This window comes from Acomys minous (assembly GCF_964271855.1).
Source record: "Acomys minous genome assembly, chromosome: 1".
NCBI classification, from domain to species: Eukaryota; Metazoa; Chordata; class Mammalia; order Rodentia; family Muridae; genus Acomys; species Acomys minous.
The window spans coordinates 56,409,684-56,430,992 of NC_140483.1; the positions used below are offsets into that span (position 1 = coordinate 56,409,684).

Sequence of the window (21,309 nt, forward strand, 5' to 3'; positions counted from 1 at the left end):
GCAGCCTGTAGGGACCCTAGATACTGTGTGGAGTTTGCCGATCAGGGAACAGGATGTGGGCTCCTGAACCACAGAGGCTGGTGTTTAAAAGCCTTTAAAGGGTGCCTTCAGAATATATCCTGCCTGAGGCTAAAGCTCTGGGCCAGCAGAGACACGCATTCAACGCCAGAGTGCTAACTCCCACTCTGCCTCCTGCAGACTTGGGCTGAGCGCTTTACATACAGTAATTCCATGACTCTCCAGCCAGCTGCCTGCAAGGAGGTAGTGTGAGCTCCATCACAGCGGGAGACCAAAGTGTAAAGAGAGGCGGTCTCTATTCACCAAGCAGGTTGGGCAGTTCCACGTTTGTGCCCTCCTAATCTATCTGATGGCTGTGGCAACAGTCCTCAGAGTCAACTGCTTAGGAACTTTGTCTATATTATGTCATTTGCTACTCAAAACACTGTGTGTGTGTGTGTGTGTGTGTGTGTGTGTGTGTGTGTGTGTGTGTCCGTGTCCATATTGTCACATTTACAGTTAAAGGAAGTAGCAGGCTTAAAGAGGTAATAAATTGGCTAGTTAGAAGCCAGGTCTAATCTGAAAGCCTCCTTCCTGGGGACCATCTTTCATCATACGAAGAAGGCACCATGCTGGCATCAAAAGGAGGGAAGCAACCAGCAGTCCTATCCATCTATGATGCCTGTGAACCACCACCACCACCACCACCAGCATAGCACAATAGCCTTCCGGGTGTACTAGTGACGCACATACCTTGGTGGTAACCAGCAGCTCTTTAATGGGACTTCAGATGGCTCAACAAGAGTGAAATCATGCCTGGTACTTAGAAATCTAGATGACTACTCAGAGCTAGAGGTAAAGTAGGGAAGGAAGATACCAAGTGAACAAGACCTTTTAGACACAACAGGAGTAAGCCAGAAGGGCTCCCAGTGCTGAGAGGGCAAGTGGGCACAGCCCCGTCCCTAACCCAGAAGCTACGACCTCCAGCTGATAACCACTTGCAAAGAAAAAAAATTAGGTCTCTTCAATGGAGTCCCACTGGGAGTGTACACCACACCCAAGGGCAGGCCCTATACTCAGTAGTAGACAGCCCACACAAAATGAACTTAGTGGTGTGTGTGTGTGTGTGTGTGTGTGTGTGTGTGTGTATAAAAGCTTTGTTTGTTTTGTGAAGTTGTTATCATTGTTGAAGTCATCTTGAGTAAATAATGTGTGAGGTGGAGGATGGAGACCTGTGTGGCAAAGGCAGACTCACAATCTTTGCTTGTCTGACATCTCAGGGTGGCGGTGCTGGTTCAGGGAGCAAAGTCATTATTTGCCTTTTCAAAGTCCATTCCCATGGGAGCGCTCAACGGTGGCCACATTTGTTCCCTTTTGTCATTTCATTTTTCTTGCGGTGGGTGTGGCACTGGAACCTAGAGCCTCACACTTCCCAGGCCAGTGCTCCAGCAGTGAGCACCAGAGGTGGGGGATGGGGACCAGAGTGTAAAACTCCATCCTGTTCCATCCTTGCTGCCTGAGGGGCTGCCATCCCTGACCCAGATTGCTGTCGTATGAAAAGAAACGATCACTTTGGAGAGTGCCAAGGTTTTAGGAGTCATGTGCCTGGAGACCGGTGAGGACCAGTTACGTACCTCACAATTCCCGGGAAGGCCCAGGGAGCCCTTCTTGCTTCTCTTACTCCCTCCGTCCCCCACCATCTATGTGGCCAGATTCTTGACGGGTACATCACCCTTGTAACCACAAAGCAGGCCTTAGATTCTCTGTACACAAGAAGAAGCAGAAGAGTTTTTGTTTTCTTTTAAAAGAGGATCTCACGTAGCCCAGGCTAGCCTGGAACTTCTGATCCGTCAGCTCCTCTTTCAGAGTGCTGAGATTTCATGCCTGACTGAAACTAAAGCTTTGAGAAATAGTCTCTTCTACAAGTTCCCAAAGCTGCCTTGGTTTCTTTTGACCACTTTTTCCTTAGCCAGAACTCAAGTCAAGAACTGACCTTGTGAGCCTGGTGTGGTGGCGCACGCCTTTAATCCCAGCACTTGGGAGGCAGAGGGCAGGTGGATCGCTGTGAGTTCGAGGCCAGCCTGGTCTACAAAGTAAGTCCGGGACAGCCAAGGCTACACAAAGAAACCCTGTCTCAACACAAAACAAAACAAACAAACAAGAAATAGGCAAAGAACTGACCATGACCTTGTGAACTGCGCTGAACAGAGTGGTCTTTGTTGGGCTAAAACAAGGGTAGTGGGAGAATGATGCATGCAAGATGCAGGCTTGGCACTGATGGCCATCCCAACTCTGCTAGATGGGATGCCCCAGCCTCCAGCTTCTGTGGTGTTCTTCTGAGAGACAGTGGAGTACCTACCCCACAGTGCTTGTGGCCAAGTAATTCCCATACTGTGTAGCCTCTTGCATTTTGCTTCTCCTTCCTTTGGTTAATACCCAGGCCCGGTCCTGGTGAGGTTTTGACAGGGTGGGCCGGTCCCTGCTGCAACAGCTTAGAATTCTTCCCTTCTCGAGTGACAAGGACGGCCTAGTTGACTCCTTGGTTCCTTTGGGATGGAGCGTGTCTGGAGATGCTCCCTAGAGAAGACTTCCTGGGGACACATCACAGTGTGAACTCACTCCCCCCACCTCTTCCCCCCCCCCCCTTCTATGTTGACAAGAAGTCTTCTAGCCTGGGAGACCATGTGGAGGAAGTGAAGACATCTGAGCCACTGTCTCTGCCAGGCCACTTCTTTGCACTGTACTCTTGGGAGCTCATGTCTCCAAGTGCCAGGGAAGAAAGCTCAAAGCTGAGGTGGGTTCTCACTGGGGGGTGGCCACCACCTCTCCCAGCCTTCCAGCAGGAGCTAGAATCCCACTAAGCACCCATCTGCCCTGGTGGACAGGTAAAAGATTCCTCCTGTCAGGCCTGAGGCTGGAGTGTAGGCTGTTCTTAGCCAGCTGAGACTTAGACCTGCCACCAGGCTGCAAGGGGCAAGAGAACTATCAGGAAAGCGTTGTCCTCAGCCTGCAGCCAGCCCAGCTCCCAGCTCTAAGTAAACACAGAGATAGGATCGGGTGGAGCCAGGAAGGGTGGCAGGGTGCCGCCTGTGGGAAGAATGGCAGGATGTGGCACGGGGCACCATTCTGGGCACCCACGCCTTGGGACTATTGTTCAGGGCAGCCCGAGGCTCTCAATTCTCTGGGGTTTGAGAGGAAGTGACATTCCCTCTGGAACCGGGGCCTGCCCCACCCCGTGTTCCTTAACGTGGATCTCTTTTCTCTGGCGATGCCGTTGGCATCAGCCACTCTGACAAGTTGGGGGAAGGGGCAGCAGTGGACGTTTGCTGTGCAGAGTGACCCTCCTCAGAGGGTCTGCCTGGCTATTTATTGCATTGGTCTCCCCTGCGCCCCAGGTCTGAGTCACAGTCATCCTATGATAACTGGCATCTCTCTCTACATCTAGAAATGTGGGGGGACCGGGAGCGCTGTGGTTACGGAAGGACAAGGGCCCCACAGTGAAGTCTTTCCCTTGATTCCCCTTTGGCGGGGTCTGCCGTTGAGTGATTAGTAGAGGAAGTGAGTGGTGGTTTGTTTGGCATAGAAAGGGGCTGGCAGAGGGTGGGCGTAGGGGCCCGGGAAACCTGCTTGTGGGGGAGAACAGGGGTCCTACGTTGTGTACCGGCAGCCCTCTTCCCACAGGTCATCCTTGGAGGGGCTTCTCTGTGCCTTTATAACAGACAGTTTAGAAATTCAAGGGAGAAGATGGCTGGAGCTCCCTCCTCCTTGGGGACCGCACCCTTTAAGGATGCTTAGTTAAGAGCAGGACGTGGTGGCGCACGCCTGTAATCTCAGCCCTCAGGAGGCGGAGGCAGGCCGATTTCTGTGAGTTCGAGGCCGACCTGGTCTACAAAGCAAGTGCAGGATAGCCAAGGCTACACAGAGAAATCCTGTCTCAACAACCCCCCCCCCAAAAAAGAAGATGCTTAGTGAGATAAACTGAGGAGGAAGGAGTGTAAAAGACTTATGGGCTCGGCTCACTAGGAGAGTAGGGAGAAAACAGCTCAGCCTCCTGGTTGTTGGAAGGTCCCTGACTGGCTCAGAAGTAGGGCTCTCCCAAAGAGCGCACCCACAAGATGTCTCTAGCCCTCAGTGTCTCCACTCACTTAAAAGAGAAGCTGTGATTCTGGGCAAGAGGGAGGAGGGACCAGCTAACATAGGAGAACTTCCACTGAGTTGGGCGCCCGTGGGCTGCCTCAGGTTTATGGCTCCTGACTAGGACTTGGGGCTGCAGGATTGGGTAGAACCGGGGGAGCTGGCGATTGTCTCCTGTGCACTGACTGCTTTGGGCTTCTGAGCATCAGAAGGAAATCCCCTGTGCTTTGCAAGGAAGGAGTGAAGGAAGTTGATGGCACCCTCAGACCCTGGAAGAAGGCCCTTAAAGGAGGCCCCTGGGGGGGGGGTCTTTTAAAACCAAAGAAAGGGGGAACATTTATCAGTCAGGGGAGAAAGAAAAGGGAAAAGGAGCTTGTGTGGGTGTCCCTTCACACGCGGGAAGGGCGGGGAGCAGCATACGTCTCCCCATGTTCCAGGCACTGTGCTAGGGTCTGGGGCTACAATGATGGGTGTAAAGGGGTCTATTTCCACATTGTCTTGGTTGCGTTCCCAAGCTACTGAGTGAGTTAGAAGCATCGGGCAATCGAAGACATCGTCAGCTGTGATGAGCCCTTTGTAGACCAAGTTCAGGGTGCCCTGAGAAGGTCAGACAGGCACATTGGATAGGTTTACCATCTTCATCTTAGGTTCTCTTATTTCCATTGTACTTTTAAAAATTCAATGAAATATGAAATATAAAATATGCACAGGGAGGCAAACTGGGGTAGTATCCTAACAGTACTGAGGAGGAAACCGGTCCAGGGAGAGAGGTTAAGTTAATTGGTGGCGCAGTAGTTGCTATTCAGAGTGCAAGCGCAGATATACCCAGGTCTGTGAGACTCAGAGATTTTTCTGCCATCCACCAGACTGAGCATCCTGAGCCATTCATATACAGGTACGGCATGCTCACCCTGCATTATTCCATCCCTACAGCCTACTGTGAGGTAACTGCCCAGTCTGCAGGAGAGAAGACAGGAGGTCCGCCGGGATCAGGCAAAAATCACAAGTCTAAAGCTTGATTCCTAGGGCCAGGTTGTGTCTCTCCTTAAGTCAGCTCAGAGCTGACCGGACCGGCCACCGGCCCTGGCCCTGCCTCTGACGAGCCAGGTGCCTGTGAGCACTGAGGTACCTTGACATAGGCAACAGGATCTGGTAGGGTTACCTTGAAGGCACCAGGCTAAGGTGGCTAGGCTCACAACTCCAAGCCAGCCTGATGGCACACTGGGAGCCATTTCCTTAGCTTACCTGTGCTGTGCTGGGAGTCCTAAGATGCCACTGTCCTAATACCAGTATGGACTGAAGGCGCTGGGTGAGTTTGGGTGGAAAAGGGCCTCGAGGCCCAGCGGTCGGAGGTGGTCTGAGGAGCACAGGGAACTCACGTACATGGTGTTGCGTCTCCCAGTAAATACGTGTATAATAAGTAAGTAGATAAAAATGTTGGCTGGGCTGTTCAGTGGTAGAGGGCACACTAGCCTGGTGAGGCCCTGGGTGCAGGCCCCTTTGCAAGCCAAACAAAGAAAATTATAAGAAGAATCAGGTAGATTCTTGAGTAGGGAGACAGGTGGGTCTTGAGTTCAGTCTGGCCTACACAGTTAAGCCCTGTCTCAGAGAAAGGAAAGAGAGAGGAAAAAAAAAAAAGGTGAAATGAATCTTAAGAATGTTTTGACTAGAGCTAGGAAAATGGCTCAGAGATTAAGGGTTGGTGCCACTCCAGCAAAGGACAAGCAACCAGGTGGCTTAAAACCACCCACAGCTCCAGCTCCAGGGGCATCTGATGCCTCTGGCCTCCAGCATGTGCACACACACATAATTAAAAATAAAATAGATCTTTAAAAGGGGAGGTGGTGGATAGAGAGTGTTTTCATCTAACCTAATCCATCTGGTTATGAATGAGCGAGTGAGCCTGTGCCTAAGTTTTGGGACCCTAGGTGGGTTTGATGTGGCACATTCCCACCAAGTCTGGCTGCATCCCCCCCCAGGGAGGGCTCTGTAGCCAAACGTAGCCAAGGGGGCTGGTTCTGGGCAATCAGGCCAGGCAGTGGACTCTTCTGCCTCCCCCTCCGGGGGGTGGATGATGGTTCCCCCATGGCCAATGGGGCAGCATTTGGCCTCGGGGGGGGGGGCCTCATCTCATCTGCTCTCAGGCTGCGGTGGCCATAACTACTTGGACTGAGGTAGGAATTGGAAGCCCTGAGGCTGGGCCTAATGAAAAAGAAAGGCTCTTGGGACCCAAGTCTGGCCAGAGGAGGCGACCTGGTGGCAGCCAGCGGGTGTGGGATGAGGTGGCTGAGAGGGATCAGAAGCCCACAGGCCTTCATTGTGCCCCTGTCACACTTCCTCTGGCTTTATTGCTTTTGTCCAACACCCTATTGTCTGGTTTCCTTTTGTCCCAGCTTTCAGCACCGCTGCCTTTTATTTTCCAGCCAGCCTGGTTGTTTTCATTTCTTTTGTCTGAAGTTCCTGAGAGGAAGGTTTTATTTTCAGCGGTTTGATTAATTCACAGCTTGAGCCCCGGTTTGTTTGTTATGTAATTGCTGCCCTCAGCTCCAGGATAATACCCCCACCCCCCACTCCTGCCCCCTGCAGGGCCTGCCTTCTAGCCCCTCCCCAGCCGGATGGGCTGAGCTGCCTGCTTTCTCTGCAGGTTCTCCAGGCACCCTCTGGGCTAAACTGGGCTGGGGGCTCTTTTCTCTTCATCCAGGTGAGGCGGGGGGACCAATTAGGGTCAACTAGCCTTCTCTCGCCCTGCTGCTCTATCCTTGTGTTCCTGAGGCGCCTCGAGCTCAGAAAGTAGGTGGGGGAGTCTGCTGTGGTCTGATCTAGTAGGAATGTGTTTGTCTTAGTCCATTAGAATAGTCTGTAGCCATCCTTAAATCACCGTATGTATTGTGTTGTATACAAAGCTGTATGATTCTGTCCCTAGCACCAGAGCGGTTGTGTAACCTATAGGCTGCGGTGTATTCTGTGCTAGACAGACGTCAAGTACAAATGCACTGGTCCCCTTATTTTCAGTCTCGCTTAACATGGTTTCAGGTTTCCACTGTTGCTATGATTAATAAAAAGAAAATAAGATGATAAGATAATAAGATGCCAGGCAACAGATTTTATGTTGTGGAGTTTATTAAATGAGCATGGGTGGGGGGTGGGGAAGAAAGGGAGGAGGGGTACCCCAGAGAGAGGCAGAGACAGGAAGAGTGAGAAGAGAGAGGAAGAGTAAGATGGGTAAGAGAAAGGGAGGGAGGGAGGGGGAGAGAGAGAGAGAGAGAGAGAGAGAGAGAGAGAAGAGAAGAGGTAAGGGGTTTGTCCTTTTATATGGCCCTGGGCAGGGCCACGCCCCCGTGGCAGATAAGCAGTGACATCACAAATAGGCTGACTGAAGCAGAAGCTAAGAACTGATCTGAAAGTATTAGATGGAAAACCTTAGAAGTGAATGATTCATAAAATTTTCTGTTTGTTTTGCTTTGCTTTGCTTTAAATGTGTTTATTGTGTGTGTGAGAGGGAGAGGGAGGTATTTGTGTCCAGCATGAATGGAAGTCAGATGGCAATTCTGGAGTGGTTCTTACCTTCCACACTTTTGTAGGTTCCAGGAATCAGGCTCTGGCAGCCAGGCTTGCACCGTTGGGCAGCAAGTGCCTTTACCTGCCGAGGCGTCTGCTGGCCTCGTTTTGGTGTTTTTGAGACAGAGTTTCATTGGGCCCGGGCTGTGCCTTAACCTGCTGTATAGCCAAGGATGACTTCGAGCTTGTGACCTTCCTAATTCTACCTCCTGAGCTCTGGGACCACAAGTGTGCACCGCCACACCCAGTTTGTTGTTGTTGTTGTTGTTGTTGCTTTGGTTTAGGTCTGTAGACCTGGCTGTCCTGGAACTGAGTCTGTAGACCAGGCTGGCATCAAACTCAGAGATCTGCCTGCCTTTGTCTCCCAAGTAATGTAATTAAAGGCATGTACCATGCTCTTCGGTTTGTTTGTTTGTTTGTTTTGGTACACTCAGTTTTATATGGTTCTGGGGATGGAATCCAAAACGTCAGACATGCTAGACAAGCTCTCTCTGCCGTGAGTTACACTCCATGGCTGTATGTTTATAAGTAGCACGCTATTTGCAGTGGCAGAAGGAACTCTTTGACTTCCTGGCCTATGGCTCATCCTTTTTCCAATGTCTCTACAGAGCCTGTGGGTCGCTTGGTGGCATCTCCTCCAGTCAGCCTGCTGCAGCATTTGTGTTCAGTCTACTCCTAGTTGATGCAACAGGGTCCCCACCCTGCAAGTGCAGTGACGCTGGAATCCAAGTGCTTGATTGGAAGGGTGACAGTTGAGGCTGGAGATATGGCTCATTGATGAAGAGCACCTGCCCGCTCCTCTTGCAGAGGACCCTGGTTTGGTTCCCAGCACCCACGTGGTGGCTCACAACAACCCGTGACTCCACTTCAGGGGAATCTCATGCCTTCCCTGCCCTCCGTGTACAGAGACAGTTCACTCAGGCACACATACATGCACATAAAATAAAAAGTGAAAGTTCTCCATAGAGGGAAATTTATTTGCTAAAGTTGATAAAAAAAAAACCTAGTGAGAAGACATGGACCATGGAATCGTGCAGAAAGGGAAAAGGTTTTGTGTCATTTTTGTTGCAACTCAAAGCTGCAAATGCAATAGCTTTGGTGTGGGACCATGGCTTGGTTAAGCTGGAGAGTGGGATGGCAACAGGAACCCGCTGGGGGTATGTCCCATAAGGTGGCACCACTGTGGCACACTGCCTCTTCTGTTCAAGGGTCTGTTACCGCATCTGATGGGATGCCCTACACCCGCCCTGAAAACTGAATCCCTGTGCATGTAAGTGTGTGTTTTCTACCGTTGCAGAAGCTGGGAAGACAGACACCTTCCAGCTGTGTTACCCCACAGCAGGAGTACATGGGAATTGGCTCATTTTTCCAATAACACCCTCCCCCCCCAGTGATGACATTAATCCATTTGTGAAGGCAGATAGCTCCTGACACAGTCACTTCTAATGGAGGACCCACTTCCCAAGGCTTTTGCAAGAGGCCAGACCTTTGTATGCTACTAGAGCCCCGAGCCCACTGAGTGCTTTCCTGGGCACTGGGGACTGAGTGCTTGCCTGGCACTGGGGACAGTGGGCAACTGCTGCTCTGGGCTCCTGACTGACTTGACCCTGGAGACTACTCTGCAGAGTTCTGCACATGCTCACCCTCTAGTGGTGCTGGGCGGTCCTATGGCGAGAGAGGAGGCAGCTTCACAGGAGAGTCTACCAAGCATATAGCAAATGGGGTATGGTGGCACAGGCCCATGGTCCCAGCACTTGAGTTCAAGCCTATCCTCGGCTACAGAGTGAGTTCAGTACCAGCCTGGGCTCTCATGAGACCCTATCTTGGAAAACAAACAACTGTAAAAACCCAAGGGATGGCGGGGGGACTGGTGAGATGGCTCCACGGTTAAAAGTCCTTGTGCAGAGGACCTGGATTCAGTTTCTAGCACCCACATGGTAGCTCACAATCATCTATAACATCAGTTCAAAGGGATCCAGTGCCCTGTTCTGGGCTCTGAGTGCACCTGGCATAAATATGGTACATGTGTATATACATATATGTATACACACACACAGAGTCAAAATACTCATACACATAAAAATAAGTTAAAGGTTAAAAATGTAGTTTTGGAGGAAAAATACAGCCAAGGGGCTGACAAGACAGCTTAGCTGCCCTTGCAGGGGACTAGAGATCTCTTCCCAGTACCCACATCTGGTGGCCCATGACCACCATCTTCTCCATCTTCAGGAGATCTGATGCCCTCCTGTGGCCTCTCTTGGCATGCACATGCATGGAATTAAAATTTAAGAGTAAATATCTTTTTTAAAAAATCCTCCTGCAATCCCCAAACCTGGCACTACAAGTATCAGTGCCAGCAGGGACAGATCCCACTGAGGACCCCAGCTTGAGAGCAGAACGTATTTCTCTGAATGCTGTTCATTTGTGTTTTACAACGTGCATTGGATACGTGACTTACAGACACGTGTAAATATAAGAAACATTTCTCTTTGACTTGTCCCTACAGTGAGAAGAATAAGGAACTGGCTGTAGCTTCATGGTAGAACAGATGCTTAGCTTGCGTGGGGTCCTAGGCTTGATCCTCAAGGCTTCTAAAAAGAATAAACGTCGTGTACTGAGGAGTTGGTTCTTGTCTCTTTTTGTTGTTGTTGTTGTTGTTCAGATTGGGAACTAAGGCAAGTTATAACATCTGTGAGAGGGTTCCTGCCAATTCTAGCCAACTTGGTCATTGCACTGGAAGTTCAAGTCCAAAGGGGTTTTTTTTTGGGGGGGGTGAGTGTTGGGGACAGATCTCACTGTGTAGCTCTGGCTGTCCTGGAACTCTCTATGTAGACCAGGCTGGCCTCAAACTCACAGAGATCTGCCTGCCTCTGCTTCTGCCTCTGCCTCTCAAGTGCTAGGATTAAAGGCATCCGCCACCACTGACCAGCCTACAAATTCAGACTCTTACAGTGCTGATTCTAGATTTTAAGCCAAACTAACTAGTTCCAGTTCGTTTGTTTACACACATACAATGTTTAGTTCTCTTGGGCAGCCAGTTAATCCTCTCTGGCTGTCTTCCGGTGAGCCCATTAGCTCACTAGAAACAACACTGCAAGAAGCCGGGAGTGGGCTGGGGGTGCAACACAGCTGTGTTCACCTAGCATGTGCAAGGTCCTGGCACTGGAAAAGAAAAAGGAGCCGGTAAATGTCAGAGGCCGGATCCCTAGATGGATTTTAAAAATTAAAAAATAAGAAATCAGGTTCTAAAGTAGGCTTATGTTTCTGGCAGCTGTAACTTTGAGGGGTGCCAGAAGGTGCTTGGGTTGGGGAAACAAAAGATGGAGGGCACCTCCTGGGGGGCAAGGTGGGCTTATTTATAACTGGGCCATGGACCTCATTCATTCGGTGTCCTATGTCCCTCTTCCTGCAGGATGTCCATGCGGAGCCCCGTCTCTGTGCAGCCGGCCCCGGACAGTGCTAGCACCATGGTGAACTGCACCGTCAAGTCTGAAGAAAAGAAGGACCCTTGCCACGAGGCCCCCCAAGGCACAGCCACTGCAGTGGAGCCCCCCCAGTCTGGAGCCCCAGCCCTGGCTCCCAAGGATGCCGCCAATGCACAAGCTCCTCCTCAGGTACCTAGTACTTTCTAGGGACCCCCACCCTCACCCCAGGGTCACTGGCCCCACTTTGCCTTCATGGCTTCACACCTGATGCCAATCCACCCTTTCTACAAGGCCTGCATACAGCAATGGTCTCTGCAAGGGCAGGATGGGGCCCAGGTGAGCAGAGGGGAGGAGCCACCCTGGTCAGGGCCAGAAGCTGAGTCACCTGTCAGAGCAGGACAGGGGCTGGCTTCTTCCTTCCTTCCCTACCTGAATGACTGTTTCTTAGAGGGGACAGTCCTTGTACCTGATGACTAGGTGGGGAGACAGTCACCCCAAGTCGGTCTTTAAGATGGGGTAAAATTGCTCCTCACACACTGTAATTCCCTTAAGACTGGAGCTAGGGCTGGAGACATGACTTGGCGGGTAAGGGCGGCTGCACAAGCCTGAGGATGGAAGCTTGTTCTAGAACCTTTGTCAAAGCCGAGAAAGTGTGGCCGCTGCCTGGAGGCAGAGAATGGGAGTTCTGGGATCAGCGAGAGGCCTGCTTAGTAAATAAAATGACAGGTGCTTGTCACGTATGGGCCTACACAGACACACACGCACACACATACATGCACACATGCACATACACACACATGTGCTCACAATCACATGGGAACACATGCACACAGTCACAGACAGAGGAGAGGGGACTGGAATATGTGGCAGGGATTCTGCAGGTCTCCTGTTTCCATACAGGAAATTTAATTTGATGTAAGGAGGAACTCAGTTTGGAAGAGTGGGGACGGCCAGGGAACACATCCTGGAGGAATGGGGCTTAGGCACGCAAAACAGTCCAGGACCCTCCATTCAGGATGAGTCTTCCCTTCCCAATTAAACCTTTCTTTTCTGTAAGCGTGGTCACAGACAAACACGGACGTACGTTCCCACGATCATTCCAAACCCATCATTGGCCCCTGACTTAGTCCATGGATCCCAGAGACAGTTCTGACTTTTGAGAGAGCTGTCAGGGGCTCTGTGAGATCCAGCCCACCGTGAGGCACCAAGCCAGGTCTGTCTTGTCTCCAAGTTTCAATGTGTGGTCTATCAGGTAGTCTGAGCAGGGCTTGGGAATGGGAGAATGAACTTTATGGGTTGGGCCCATAAAGTCTCAGGGTCCCACAGAAAGGACACTTGTGGTACTTACTCAGCCCCCTCTACTGTGTGCTCCCTTTCTTGGGGAGAGTGGCAGTGATAATTCAGAGTATCTTGCAGGACTGTGCCTCACCAGAGAGCAGTGGGTCCCCAGACCCCAAGAGACCAGCAGCGTCTGAGGCCGCTTCGGGAAGCCAGGAACGGCTGGACTTCAACCGCAGTTTACAGGAAGGTAGGACACCTGTCTGGTCAGAGGTGCGGCCTGGGCTGGTATCTATCTGTCCGGTGGGTCCTCACCCTGTGCCTACCTTGCCACCTTCCAGCTGTGCCAGCCATCGAGAAGCTGTTGTCCAGTGACTGGAAGGAGAGGATTCTGGGAAGAAGCTCTGTGGAAACCAAGGATGTCAAAGGTGTGGGCCCTGGTGCAGAGAGTGGGGGAAGGAGGGCATCTCAGTGTTTTCCCTTCCGGTCTAGTCACGCATTCTGGGTAGATAGTGCAGTGCCCCCATACACCTGTCCTGTGCCTTGGCTTCCACCTGGTTCTGAGAGTTATCACCATGCCGTACCTGGATGTCTCTGTCTGGCACATCCCCACATTGAGGAGGCCTGCCTAGAAGCAGATCCCATGGGATGGATCTTAGGCTCTCATTCGGGACCTTAGGTCTAAAATGTGAGCTCACACTTTCTTCTCACTGTTGGCAGTTGAAGGCTTGCCTTCCAGGACCATACTGAGAGCTGTGGCTTACCAAAGAGTAGTCATTTTCTCAGTGTTGATGAGCACACCCACAGTGGGAGCTTTAAGTTGATGCTTATGCTCTCCTTCCTCCCTTCCACCCCCAGCACCCCCACAACCCCATTTGCCAACTGGGAGCCTGAGCTTCCCATCCTGGGTATAAATGGTCCCTAGTTAAGCCTTAGGAATAAGCTGCCACATCAGACAGCCAGGTTGGGATGTAAGGCAGGGACACTTCCAGGTACTAGACAGACAATATTCCACATTAGCACGGTGAAGTGACTGTAAAATCAACAGATTAAAAAAAAAATCCCCTAAAGTATAAAAGAAGTTGGAGAGTGAGCTGGCAGGGTCCTGGGATGGAGCAGTCTGCCATCAAATGGGTGGCTGGGTAGATAGACAGGCGGACTAACAAAAACTCTCATGGTGGCGGGCATTTCACTGCGAGCAGGGACCCAAGAGAGCCTGGCGGAGAAGGAGCTGCAGCTTCTGGTCATGATCCATCAGCTGTCCGCCCTGCGGGACCAGCTCCTTACGGCCCATTCTGAGCAGAAGAACATGGCTGCCATGCTGTTCGAGAAGCAGCAGCAACAGATGGAGCTGGCACGGCAGCAGCAGGAGCAGGTGCTGGCCGGGGTTGGGGCTTCTGAGCCCTCTGTGGGGAAGGGTGACCACCCATAAGAGGAGACCAGGTTCTGAGAACTGATGCTCTGCTGCTGTGTCCCCTGGTGCTCTGCTCCCCTGGCGCTCTGCTGTGTCCTCCTCTGTCCCCTGGTGCTCTGCTGTGTCCTCCTCTGTCCCCTAGTGCTCTGCTGTGTCCTTCTCTGTCCCTGGTGCTCTGCTCCCCTGGCAATCCACTGTGTCCTCCTCTGTCCCCTGGTGCTCTGCTGTGTCCTCCTCTGTCCCCTGGCGCTCTGCTGTGTCCTCCTCTGTCCCCTGGCACTCTGCTCTGCTCCCCTCCTCTCTCCTTGGCCTCCTGGGGAAGTCAGGGCTAGGCTGGGCCAGGCATGGGAGGAGGTCCAGGGCGGTCCATGACAATCCCCTTGTCCACTCCGTGCCTCACCAGATTGCCAAGCAGCAGCAGCAGCTGATTCAGCAGCAGCACAAGATCAACCTCCTCCAGCAACAGATCCAGGTGAGGATGGGAAGGGCCAGGCCCAGGTGACCTCGGCCCAAGGAGGATCCATCAGGAAAGGGGGCTGCAGAACAACCCCTAACCCCCCCCCCACTTCATAAGGAAGCCATACATTTGCTCCAGTCCCCTCCGATTCTAATGTCCCATTTTTAGGGGGTGACCCAGGATGTCTTAACCCCCGCCCCCACTGAGACTCAAGGACAAGGAGATGGGTTCCCAGATGTGATGTGGGGTCGGATGGAGCCTTTGGAACATTGCCTCTACTCTTATGCCCTGTGTGGACCCACCCCACCCCAGGTCGTGGGCTCAGCCCAGCTGGGCAGCTCTTCGGGTCCCCAGGGACTTACAGTGGGTTTCATTGCCTTCAGCAGGTTAACATGCCTTATGTCATGATCCCAGCCTTTCCCCCAAGTCACCAGCCTTTGCCTGTCACCCCTGACTCCCAGCTGGCTTTGCCTATTCAACCCATTCCATGCAAACCAGGTGAGTGGGGCGGGGGGGGGGGGGGGGAGGGGGGGAGGACCACCACAGAGAAGCCCAGAGCCTCTCTGCATCCATTGGTTTGTTCTGTGGCCTTTCCACAGTTTGGGGTTTGTCCGGTGGGTGAATAAGCTCCTTCTGAACCTGGCTGGGAGGACTCTGTGCGCACTGCAAAGCCACAGAGAGTCTCAGGAGAGGGAAGGCTAGAGAGAAAAGTGGGGTGGGGGTGGGGCTCCCTGAGGAGGTGGCCCTTGATGATTGGGTCCTGGAGAAGGGGTAGGTAGGAAAGTGAGGGAGAAACTGGAACTGGGTGGGATAGGAGGCTCAGGGAAAAGAGGTTGCAAAGACGTGTGAGAGAGACAGGGATGTGGGATGCAGCTGAGGATCGGAGCGTGGGGTCCAGGAGGTAGGTGCGCTGCAACATTTGCGCAGTGAGCGCGTTGCCTCTGGTTGTGAGCGATGAGAATGAAGGCGCCTGATGGTATGATCCCAGTGAGTTCTGGTGACAGTGCCAACAGACAGAGTTGGGACAGGGCAGACATGCTGCCCGTAACTGCCCCAACAGGATGGGTAGCGATGAAGACTCCTCCTGATCTCCCGTCCCTGTTCCACAAGCCCATGGCTTAGAGTACAACAAGCTCCCAGCCACAGAGCCCACCTTGCTTGCCAGCTGGGTTCATCATCCTCATCAAACCTCATCCCTCACTGCCCCATCTCCACCCTAGCTGGGACAAAGTGCCCTGACACACCTGCTGTGGGCCCTAATGGCTACCCGCCGTGCGGCTAGTGGTTTGTCCGCGGGCTTATCTCTGCTGAACTGTCACACCCCCTTGATTTCTAAGCCTAGTGAGTTAAGGTAGGTAGGAGAGAGAACTGTATAGGGCAAAGATAGGTTGTGGAGTCTAGACCTGGGTTCAAATCCCGGTGCTGCCTGTTGAATGGCTTTGTGGGCAGCCCACTGAGTTTACAAGGGTCTGTCTCCTTACCTGTGGTGATGTGTCGGGAACCCTGACTAACACACCTGCATAATGAGGTTGACGCTTCGAGCGCCTCTCACATGCCACATGCTTTAACATAGGGGATAAGCGCGTGAGGCAGGCGTTCCTCTCAACACAGGAATTTTGCCTCCTACACACAGTAGGTAAAAGACCTTAGTGTGCCTTCTCTTGCATGCACCATGGGGTGGGCGCTGGGAACCTGTTACTCAGGTGCCTGCTGTTCTCTGCTTATCTGGGGCTTGCCCCTTGCTGCTCTTCTTTCCACAGTGGAGTACCCGTTGCAGCTGCTGCACAGCCCCCCTGCCCCTGTGGTGAAGAGGCCTGGGGTGGCCACCCACCACCCCCTGCAGGTACACCCCCCTGGAGCTCCCTCCCTTGCTGAGCCACTGCCCTGTCTGCTTTGGGCATGTGTGTCAGGCTCACTTTCTCCTCCAGTCCAGTTTGTCCTGAGATGGAGGTGAGGTTCCTCCTCCGGTGTCTCTCACTCTCTGTCTTTCTGTCAGGAGCCGCCCCAACCACTAAACCTCACAGCCAAGCCCAAGGTGCCTGAGCTGCCCAACACCTCCACATCCCCCAGCCTGAAAATGAACAGTGGTGGGCCTCGCCCCTCCAGCCACGGGGCTCCCACAAGGGACCTGCAGTCCAGCCCCCCAAGCCTGCCTCTGGGTAAGGTTTTGTTTGTTGTTGTTGTTGTTTGTTTGTTTGTTTTAATCTGCTCTCTCCTTAGAAGACGGTTGAGTCAGATACCACCTTGGGCACGTCCCTTCCCTTTCTCAGTTCCAGTTTGGGGTTTTAAATCATTCAAAATCGCTCTACCCCAGCCTCTGCTTTCTCAAAGCCGGGGATGAACGAGGCTTGCTCCGAGGCCCCTTCCATGCCCCCATTTGTCCTCCAGGATCAGATTAGACAGCGCAGGGTCAGGCCGTTGAGCTGCAGATGTGGGAGTCTGTTTCATTCCCAGCCCCTTAGCACCACACAGCAGCAGGTCCCCGCAAGGTGTGGTGGGAATAGGCGGGGAGCTGAGGACGCCACCACAAGGAGCTCCTAGGAGTGACGAGGCAGGAAATGTAGGAAGTGTGGGTCGAGCCAGACGTGGTGGCGCACGCCTTTAATCCCAGCACTCGGGAGGCAGAGGCAGGCGGATCGCTATGAGTTTGAGGCCAGCCTGGTCTACAAAGGGAGTCCAGGCCAGCCAAGGCTACACAGAGAAACCCTGGGATAAAGGCCTCAGGTCCTCTGCCCTTCACTTCGCTCCCTCTCCAACAGGCTTCCTTGGTGAAGGGGACGCTGTCACCAAAGCCATCCAGGACGCTCGGCAACTGCTACACAGCCACAGTGGGGCCTTGGAAAACTCCCCCAATACCCCATTCCGAAAGGTATATCCCCTCCCCTCCCCCGTATCCTTCTCTTCCCCCCCCCCCACCCCCTCACACACACACTAGAGGGCAGGAACAGATGATATAAAATGACAAAGTGAAACAGGAGGTTCCAACATTACAAGTTGTCTCTGTCACCTGCAGGACCTCATCAGCCTGGACTCATCCCCAGCCAAGGAACGGTTGGAGGAGAGCTGTGTGCACCCCCTGGAGGAAGCCATGCTGAACTGTGACATGGACGGTGAGGGCTCTGGCCCTGGGTACCACTTAATTCCGCTAGGGCTGTGTCTGTCTCTGACCATCTCTCTCCCTCCTCTCTCGGCCTTTTTAGCATGCCTCTCCATCGGTCCCTGGTCTCTTTTTGGGGAGTCGGGTGGGGGTGGGTATATGCTCTGGCTGGGGGGAGGGGGTGCCTCTGCTTACGGCTGGCCTTTGCTTTCCTCCTTGTCTTTCTACTTCCTGCCTGGCTAGTCCTGAGCTGTGTGAGCTTCTTCAGTGCCTCCTAGTGGCCATGCAAGGGATGTCTGCCATCCCCAGAGCAGTTGCCCGCCTCACCCTACCTACCTACCTGTTCTCCAGGCTCCCGCCATTTCTCTGAGTCTCGGAACAGCAGCCACATCAAGAGACCCATGAACGCCTTCATGGTGTGGGCCAAGGATGAGCGGAGGAAAATTCTCCAAGCCTTCCCGGACATGCATAATTCCAGCATCAGCAAAATCCTTGGTAAGGTCAGGGGGCGGGCCCTCCATAGCTCCTGGGACCGAGTCCAGGGGACATCCTTTACTAGGACCTGGGTCCCAGGAGCCAGGCTTGCCTTATTCAATCCTGGTAGAACCTCACAGTTGAGATGTGCTGAGCAGCTGGATCCTAGGACCTTGTACCAGAGGAGGACTCTTCTGCTTGCTCCTCCCCTCGCGACTTCATGTGTTCTTTACCGCCCCCATGTCCCCAGTGCCTCCTAGCTTGTGCTACGGCAGTAAAGGGAGATCAGTATCCTGGACCATCAGTACTAAGGCTTTGTGTCTGAGACTGAGGAGTAGCAGCGCAGGGTTTCCTGTCTGGAATACCAGGGTTCCGTTTCAGCTTTGCCACGCTGGCCATGTCGCCTAGACCCTGGCACATGCTGGGCAGGTGCTCTACCACTGAGCTGTACCTCAGGCTGACACCAAATACTGAGTGGCCTGGAGTGGCTGCTCTTTTGTGAATGCCCTCAGCACAGAGACCTCAGGGGTGGCTGAATTGTTTGGCGTGAGGGTGGCACTGACTACCTGTTGCTGCTGGCTTCACCCATCTTCTTGCCTAGCATCCAGGGAACATCCATCCACACTAGCCCAGGCCCTTACTGGATGCTTATGCCTGTATCACTTGCTGAACCCAATTGAGGACCAGGATCCTATCAGGCCTTCTATCTAGGGCCCGGGACTTGGGGGTGGAGGGGGGGGTGAGCACCACTGAGAGTCTGGCCCTGAGTCCTTGCCTGGGGTTCGATCAGGCTCTCGCTGGAAGTCCATGAGCAACCAGGAGAAGCAGCCGTACTATGAGGAGCAGGCCCGTCTGAGCCGGCAGCACCTGGAGAAATACCCGGACTACAAGTACAAGCCAAGACCTAAGCGTACCTGCGTTGTGGAGGGCCGCCGGCTGCGTGTGGGCGAGTACAAGGCCCTGATGAGGACACGGCGCCAGGGTGCTCGCCAGAGCTACGCCATCCCGTGAGCAGGCCCTCCCTGGTGGCCAGAGGCAGCTGTGGCTGCTGTGAGAGACTGGGTTCGTGTGTGGCAGCTGGTCTTTGCGTGGGGGCGGGCGGGCGGGGCTTGTGTGGCTGCCAGCTGGGCATCTGCGTGAAGGGTTGCGTGTCTTCTGCCTGTGCTTGATTCCTCCTGGAGAATGTGTGTGTGAATGGGGGCACCCGCTGCCTGAGAAACGCTAGCAAATTCAGATGCACTGCAGGTACTCATCCCATAGGGAGGTTCGTTATTTAACTACGGCAAACAATATTAGCAGAATGCTATAGACAATGACACTACAGTGAAATAGTATTCATGTGCCACCTTCCAAGAATACACCCACGGCTCTGGATTTTCCAGCTATAGCTGACAATGAATTTGGCCATCAGGAAGCCAGGGTATGCTGGGGCCAGGGTATGCTGGTTACCCAGCCAGGACTGGGGTTGGCATGCTGACTTGTGAGGCCTGGAGAACGGCTAGCGAGGCGGGGCTGGGAGGGCTCCTGGGTACCATCTGTAATTGCATCTTTTCTCCGCCTCTCAGCCCGCAGGCTAGCCAGGCACAGGTGAGCTCCTCAGATATCCTGTTCCCTCGGGCAGCAGGCATGCCCCTGCCCCAACCACTGGTCGAACACTATGACCCCCAGGGCCTGGACCCCAACATGCCCGTCATCATCAATACCTGCAGCCTCCGGGAGGAAGGGGAGGGCACAGATGACAGGCACTCAGTGGCTGATGGAGAGATGTACCGGTACAGCGAGGACGAGGACTCAGAGGGTGAAGAGAAGAGTGATGGGGAATTGGTGGTACTCACGGACTGATGCCCAGCTTGCTGGGCCTGGCCTGTCACCACTCCAGGGGGAAAGACCTTGTTCCCAGCCTGACAGGCACAGCCTGTCCTGGAACTACGTTGGTACTTGGACTTGGCAGGTGTGCCAGGTGATGGATGACGCTGCGCACTTGTAGATACACTCCCAAGATGGGCATCCTCCTCTTCACCCACACCTTCTGAGAGGAACTAATGGCCTGGCTGGGTAGGATCCATGTGGCTGAGATGAGCCAAGCTGGCTGAGATCTGTGGCCCTTGGGGCTAATGGCCAGGGACCATGGAGGTCCCCCACAGGAGGGGGTGGCAGCTATACACCTGCCCCCTTGAGGTCACATTGTTCTGTGGCCAATTTCATCTTGGCCAAAACCAGCCATTGTGAGACAACGTGTCTGCCCCACCAGCTCCCAGGTCACCCTTCTGTCACTTGAATCACTTTGTACTTCGTGCAGAAGGGTCTGGCTGCCCTGTCTTTGTCTTCCAAGTCCATGTGCCTCTGGCTGCCGTGTGTTAGTGTGTGTGTGCGCGCGCGTGCACACGCGCTCACAATTTCATCTCGCCACTCTTGGCAGAAGGTGTTCGCCGAGTGGCTGCTGTGAGCCAGGCATGTTGATGAGCTCTGGGATGTGTCTCTTGATGCTTCTCTGGGGGCCTCTTCTGTGTTTCTTTGTCCCCAAATCGCTACCTCTTCGTCAGTCTGGTGTCTCAGGTTGTGTGTTTCCTCCCCATGTGCATTGCTCTATTCCTCCATCTGTCCCTGCCCCCCACCATACCCACTGTATTCTCTGGGTTTTTGTAGGGCCCAGCCTGCCCCTGGGACTAGTGGTTTCCTCACCCCATGACCCCGTTCCTCCCTCCTGACTTTGCCAGTCAGTTCCCACGGAGCCATTTTTAGCTCCCTGAGAGCGTGCCTTGGCCTCCAAGGGGCTTTGTCCTGAGTCCCAGACATGGGACCCAGAGGACTGATGGCTTCTCCTTTTGTCAGCGACAGCCTTGCAGAGGGGACCCTCTTGGTAGCTGGTCTCTATCCCTTCTTCATGAGCTTGGGGTGGGCTCCCCCCTCCCCATGGGCTTCCCTCTTGATAAGCTTCAAAGACCATCAGCACCTAGCTCCAAAGATCTGGGACAGCCCCAGGCCAGGGAGATGACCCCAAACCCCACATGGCCAGGTGCCCGCTTCCCCCACCTCGTGACCCTGTTGCTCTCCAGACTGTTTCTTTCTATGACTGTAAACATAGATAGTGCTTTATTTTATTACTAAGAAGATAATGATGAATAACTTAACCAGCACATTTGTTTTCTGATGGTATAATAAAGACCGACCATTTCAGAATGCAGGTCCCGTGCTCAGCTGGGCCTGAACACTTGCCCAAGTCTGGCGCCAGCCAGGCTCTGCTGCCCCCTGGTGGCAGCATATGGGAACATGGGGCGGGGGAGGGGGGGAATGTAGAAGAACTGGGCTTTGCCAAGAGAGGCCAAGGACAGGCCTGTGAGTGAGTGACATGCTGGTGCTGAGAGAGGCCCTGCAGCAGCCTGGAAGAGCCACTTACCTACCACTGGCTCAGCTCTCCACTTTGGGTTTCACTGTTCCACTTGAAAGCAAGAGATTTAAAATTGCTCCATGATCC

General features: G+C 53.4%; 1 protein-coding gene across 5 annotated transcripts in view; it reads left to right on the plus strand.

The window, feature by feature from the left end:
* The window catches only part of SOX13 (SRY-box transcription factor 13), a 42,363-nt gene extending 21,349 nt beyond the window's left edge, over positions 1-21,014 (plus strand). For 3 of the 5 annotated variants that reach the window (XM_084794774.1, XM_084794775.1, XM_084794772.1), the window contains exons 2-14: positions 11,102-11,303; positions 12,531-12,642; positions 12,734-12,820; positions 13,595-13,767; positions 14,210-14,278; positions 14,647-14,761; positions 16,024-16,106; positions 16,260-16,422; positions 17,023-17,132; positions 17,277-17,373; positions 17,712-17,855; positions 18,625-18,841; positions 19,400-21,014. In XM_084794774.1, the coding sequence (XP_084650900.1) occupies positions 11,103-11,303; positions 12,531-12,642; positions 12,734-12,820; positions 13,595-13,767; positions 14,210-14,278; positions 14,647-14,761; positions 16,024-16,106; positions 16,260-16,422; positions 17,023-17,132; positions 17,277-17,373; positions 17,712-17,855; positions 18,625-18,841; positions 19,400-19,676 (1,848 nt within the window). In that variant the 5' untranslated portion in view covers position 11,102 and the 3' untranslated portion in view covers positions 19,677-21,014. Of the gene's footprint in view, positions 1-11,101; positions 11,304-12,530; positions 12,643-12,733; positions 12,821-13,594; positions 13,768-14,209; positions 14,279-14,646; positions 14,762-16,023; positions 16,107-16,259; positions 16,423-17,022; positions 17,133-17,276; positions 17,374-17,711; positions 17,856-18,624; positions 18,897-19,399 lie in introns of all 5 variants that reach the window. The other 2 variants (XR_014781619.1, XM_084794773.1) reach the window with 2 other exon arrangements.
* Positions 21,015-21,309: the final 295 nt, after the last annotated feature.